This window comes from Telopea speciosissima, chromosome 8, assembly GCF_018873765.1.
Source record: "Telopea speciosissima isolate NSW1024214 ecotype Mountain lineage chromosome 8, Tspe_v1, whole genome shotgun sequence".
Classification (NCBI taxonomy): domain Eukaryota; kingdom Viridiplantae; phylum Streptophyta; class Magnoliopsida; order Proteales; family Proteaceae; genus Telopea; species Telopea speciosissima.
The window spans coordinates 27,570,074-27,576,248 of record NC_057923.1 but is presented as its reverse complement, the minus strand read 5'-3'; the positions used below and the strand labels follow the sequence as shown (position 1 = coordinate 27,576,248).

Below are 6,175 nucleotides of genomic sequence, written 5' to 3'. Positions count from 1 at the left end.
GTACCCCAAGAAATAGCATGTTGAAATCCTAGATTCTAACTTATCTGTTCATTGCTTACGCACGTGTGCGATGCAACCCCATACCTTAAGATGCTGTAAGCTAGCCTTATGCCCTTTCCACAAGTCAAAAGGTGTTTTAGCTATAGCCTTAGTTGAAACCCTATTCAAGATATAAATTACTGTCTCTAGGGAAAACCCCAAGAAAGATAAAGGGACCTTACTATAAGTAAGCATACTCTGAACCATATCCAATAGAGTTTGTTTGCACCGTTCGAATCCACCATTCTGTTGTGGTGTTTTAGGATTTGTTAGTTAACTAACAATCCCCTCTAATGTGAGATACTCCATAAATTCATCAGATAAATATTCCCCTCTGCGATCTAATCGTAAGGACTTGATACGTTTATCCAAATGTTTATCAATCTCGGCTTGGAATTCCTTGAATTTCTGAAAGGCTTCCTTCCAATTTTCTACGCATTAAGTAGACATATATCCATATCTAGAGTAATCAACAGTGAATGTTATAAAGTACTCAAATCCATATCTGACTTGTATATTTATTGGTCCACACATGTCAGTGTATATTAACTCTAACAAATCTGTGTGTCTAATACCTTTATTGTTAAAAGGTTTCTTGGTGATTTTGCCCTAAAGGCAAGACTTAAATGTGGGAAAGGATTCGACTTTTAGACTCTCCAGAGGTCCATCCTTTACCAACCTACTGATTCAGTCCATATTTATGTGACCTAATCTTAGATGCCACAGGTACGCTAGATTCACGGGAGTTGCTTTCCGTTTCAAATCAGTATTTGAAACTAAATTTATTTTATCATGGCAATCTAGAAAGTACAAACCATTTTTCTAAACAGCCATATGCCACAAAAGCATTATTAAAACGAATAACCAATTTAAAATTAAAGGAAAAACTATATCCGTCCAAATCAAGTTTTGAAACTGAGATAATCTTCCTCTTAAAAGAGGGTATATAGTAACAATCCTTTAAAACTAAAACAAAAGAAATAAAACTTAAAGTAAAAGTTCCAACAGCCATCACCATAGCTTCAGCTCCAGTGCCCATCCTCATGCGCACCTCATTTCTTTCCAGCTTCCTTGTCTCCCTGAACCCCTGCAATATATTGCAAACATGGATAGTGGTGCCAGAGTCCACCAACCATGATTAGACGATTCAATAAACAAAATCGACTCATAAAAAACATTTATATCAAATATACCTTCTTTAGGAGTACCTGATTCTTTCGGCTTCTTGTCTTTAACAGTAGCCAGGAATGCACGAAAGTTTCTCTTCCAATGCCCCTCCTTCTTGTAATAAAAACACTTGCCATGTGCCTTCTTATTGCCATCACCCCCACCCTCGGCTTTCAGGTCTTGCCCTTGTTGCCCTTTTTCTTCTTCTTCTGCTTGGAAGAAGGCTTTGCATCAGTGGTGTTAACCTTAGGCTTGTTCCCTTTTAGGGTCTTCTCTGTCTCAACCAAAGCAGTGGCCAATTCAGTCAGCTCCAACTCCCTGTTACTAATTTTATATGACATCCTGAAGGGAGCGTATGACCCTGGCAGAGATTTTAGAATCACATTCGTCTTGTACAAAAGATTGAATGCTATTCCCATGGTCTCCAGTCTCTCAAATAGATTTATCATTTTCATGACATGATCCATCACTAGAGTCCCTTGGGACATCCGGGTATTATGGATCTGGCTCACCATATCATAATGTGCATGAGTGAGCTGTCGATTAAACAACTCAGCTAGCTTCTCCATTTTACCCCCAGCCGTCCTTAGGTCTTTAATAGAGTCCACTAATGTCTTATCGATAGATCCTTGAATGTACAATGAGGCCTTTGATTCCCTCACAATGAAGTTTTCATAGAACTCTATGTATTCAGGATCATCATCTGGGTGGGATTCTTGGGGAGGTTGCTCATCAAGAACACTGAGGTAGATTTCTGCAGTTAGAAGCAACTTAATGCTACGGTACCAGTCAACGTAGTTAGGTCCAGTCAATTTTGAATCACTTATAAGGGCTCATAAACTTAAATTAACAAAAGCCATCGTAATTTAAATTTACACATGTACAAGTTCAATCACATGAATTAATAACTATCGACAAAATAATAAAAGCGAACAATCATCATCAATGGTCTCTCACAATTCAAGTCTCCCTCATGACTTGTAAAGTGAATTGATACCTACTATCCATGTATGCATAACTTACCATGTCAGGAGTCATTATACACAAACTTGGCAGTATGGACTATGTTGTCTGCCCCTACGGCTTTTAGTATTTTCAGCCACCTGAGTGCCATGCCCAAATCCTGTTAGCTAACACACACTCAAGTCATGTACATACCCATCGCATTGGTTAGTGTCGTAGAAACATGAAGGATGGCCCACTGTCGCAGTGCCCCCTCACTATGCATACCCTAACTTATCCAAAAGGAGATAAATATAGAGGCTTAAGTGATACGAACCGGGCCTTATCCTGTCCGATATCACAAAATTTCTACATTTATCTTCAATGGGAGGCCATGGATTTCATCTACCAGATTAGATTAATCCATATCAGACATGTATTACCATTAAAGAGGGATACTAATAACTCTCACATCATCACATGGATAGCAATATACGTTAGCAACAATAACAGTGATTATGGGATGGCACCAATTTTAAATAGAAGTGACAATTAAACCCTCCCATAAAAAATTAAAATAAATCTAATAACTTTCTATGAATCATGGGTGCATCATCATGCCAGGATGTTCCAGATGCCATGCCTCGTCCATCTCCTTCACTCGATTATATCCTAAAAGTTGGTGATTTGCATCTCCATAAGCTTTGAACGCCACATGTGGCTCAACATCAACATGCCCTAGGAGACCTAACTCCGCTAAAAATTGAAAACCTAGGAAAAATCTATACATTTTTCTTTCCAAAAATAAAGAAATCCCCCATGAGAAACCAACCCACCATTTGGGCTGCCCATAGGGTGGAGTACATTTGTTTATAAAAAAGATAGGGAGAGAGAGAAGCATCACATCCACCCATAACCCATAAAGAAACCAACGCATCACATTCATAAAGGCGCCATACATTTTATTAGAAAGCTAATCCCATAATCACATAACCAATGTAACATTATGTATGGGCACACAAACCATATGGATTCTACCAAAATTAAACCACCACATCACATGTGATAACATGTACCCAAGCCCACTGATACACCATGTTTTATCTATCCAATCCTTGCTTGACACGCGGCCCGACTTGGGTTACAAGAGACTAGCCCCCAGCCAGAAATATGGGGGGCCACACACGAAATATTTATACAAGCCTAGACACGTCAGCAAAGATATTTGAGAATTTCCAAGTGGGTATAGGCTTACAACCATAATTCACGAGTGGGAAGAAGGAAGATCCCAAGATTTGAGGGGAGAATCTTGGTTCTTGCCAAGTTTCCTAATCTGAGCATGTGGGGACCACTTGACTAGAAAGGAAAGCCCTCTGGCGGATCCAAGAGAGGCAATAGGAAAGGGATTGGACATGAACCTGTATAAATAGAAGTCCCAATACTCATGTATTTTCAATCAATAGAGAAACCAAGAAACATTAAAGAGTAGTCTTTGTTTTCCATATTCTTTCCTAGCCCAGGCTAGCTTAAAAGTTGCAGTGCTTGAGGGTCTTCCTCTAGCAACATTCTTTTGCAACATTTTGGCGCCATCTGTGGGAAACAAAGAACAGAAACCTGCGACGATTCCATCATGACTAACACCAAAAACCAATCAAAGATTACAAGGGCCGATGCCGCCGCCACTGCGACAGCCGTTGCTTCTGCCATCGCTCAGGAAGGAACTTTGGGTGGACCTACAGGCTCTTGCCAGGAGGCAGAGGATCCGATCCTCAAAGTGAATGAATCGCAGCAGGAGGAATCTCATCCAAGACTCCCCAGAGACCCACCATGGTATGTAACGGTGGAACAGTTTGGCGTGCTGCAGGCTCGATGGTAGGATAAGATGGATCAGATGGTGGAGCTACAGCGAGATTTCTTACAGGGGATCCAGATATCCCCACGTCCGCCGCATGAAAGAGAAAGAACTCCCTCCCTTGAGCATAGCGAGAACCACAGTAATGCGAATAACGCCCGACGAAAGGATAGAGAAGTATCGGGGAACAGCAAATGCCAGGGTTCCCAGATGACCAAAGTTGAACAAGCTTTGAACGACAAGGTATTGGAGCTGCAGGATCAGTTCCAGGAGGTCATGATAGGAAAGAACCTAGCCCCAAATCATGACTTCCACTTCACTACTGATCTGACATTTACAGACGAGATCCGGTCGGAACCTCTGATAAAGGGATTCAAGATGCCCGCCATAGAACAGTACGCAGGCACGACGGATCCAGAAGATCACCTGGAAACCTTTAAGTCCTTGATGTTCTTTTAAGGCGCCTCAGACACCATAATGTGCAGAGCGTTCTGACGGCGAGACAGTGGTTCTCGTGCCTCCAGCCGCTCCCTGACCAATTTTATGGTCCTGGGGCGGGCCTTTCTAGCCCACTTCGTGAGTAGCAGGGTCCAAAAAGACGGCCGCCAATCTTTTAGCTATAAAGCAGTGCCCCGATGAGTCAATCAGGGACTTTCTCACAAGGTTCAACAAGGAAGCCCTGGAGGTGCGAAACTTAGACCAGATCGTGAAGTTTTAGGCTTTACGCAGCGGCATCCGGGATGTCGAGTTGAAGAAATCCCTAATCATGGATGAACCGGGGGATATGTATGAACTTTTCTCACGCTACGAGAAATATATCAATCTGGCTGAAGTTTTGGCAGCCGAGCAAGAAAAACAAAGTAAACCCAAGAAGAAGGGTCAGGAAAAGAAAGAAGTCCAGGTCGGGGAGAGCGGTTCAAAGCATGACAGAGAACAGAAAGAGGGAAGAGGAAGAGAGATGACAAGAAGGCCTGGGTTGCCAAGAACGACGCGGGCCCAAAACCAACTTACATGGCTCTGACATACAACGAAGCATATATCTTGAATGAGATCAAGGACCAGGTGATCTTGCGTTGGCCTACTAAGATGGTAAAACTCGCACACGAGCGTAATAAGAATAAATATTGCCGATTTCATCCAGACCATGGTCAAGACACAGAGGATTGTAAGCAATTAAAGGACGAGATTGAAGCCCTCATCCAGAGAGGCTATCTAAGCCAATTTGTCAAGAAAGATGGCAATGAGAGGAGACAGGACTATCGTGCCCAGGCGGCTGAGGTAAGGCCCAGATCACCTGCTCGGTTGGATAGGGAGGGCCGAGCGAAAGGGAAACAACATGCCGAGAATGCCCCCTTGAGGGAAATTGCCATGATATATGGGGGCCCAGGGCTAGGAGGTGAATCCTCCAACTCTAAAAAGAACCAGGCTCGGAGCGTGTTCCAAACAAAAGTACCTGACAAGAGGAGGAGGATCGAGCACCAGATCATGTTCTCAGATGAAGATTTATTCGACACATAGTCTCCTAATGATGATGCTTTGGTAATCAAAATGACTATCACCAATTGCACTATAGGTAGGATCCTTGTGGATAATGGAAGCTCGGTTGATATCTTGTATTATGATGCATTTGAGAAAATACTTCTGAAACCCGAGATACTGAAAAGGGTTGAGTCTCCCTTGTACGGATTCAACGGAGCCCCGGTGCATGTAGAGGGGTCAATTGAACTATTGGTGACAGTGGGGACAGAGTCCAAGCTCGCTATGGTGAGGATGAACTTTTTAGTGGTAAAGGTAAACTCTACCCACAATGGGATATTGGGACGACTAGGACTTAATGCTCTACAAGCGGTGGTCTCCACCCCCCCACTTGGTGATGAAATTCCCAACCGATCAAGGAGTTGGAGAGTGCAGAGGAAGCCAGATAACCGCTAGAAAATGCTACGAGGGTTATTTAAGAGCCAAGGGTAAGGAACCTCAGATGCTCGTAATCAACCTGGAAGATGATCGGGACAGCTTTGAGCATGAAAGAACAGAGCTAGTAGAGGATTTAGTCCCCCTAGAGATCGTTGAAGGAGATGAAAATCGAACCGTGCAGATTGGGGCAGGCCTGAGTGGTGAGCAAAGGAGCGCCTTCATGGGTTTCGTGAGAGCCAACACTGATATAGCCGCATGGTC

At 43.0% G+C, this 6,175-nt stretch overlaps 1 protein-coding gene across 1 annotated transcript; it reads right to left on the bottom strand.

The window, feature by feature from the left end:
* Positions 1-1,379: 1,379 nt before the first annotated feature.
* LOC122672218 lies at positions 1,380-3,855 on the bottom strand. Its single transcript, XM_043869711.1, has 3 exons — positions 3,797-3,855; positions 1,719-2,028; positions 1,380-1,637 (listed from the first exon to the last, which is right to left on the bottom strand). Exons 1-3 carry the CDS (start codon positions 3,853-3,855, stop codon positions 1,380-1,382), a joined length of 627 nt encoding a protein of 208 aa, XP_043725646.1.
* Positions 3,856-6,175: the final 2,320 nt, after the last annotated feature.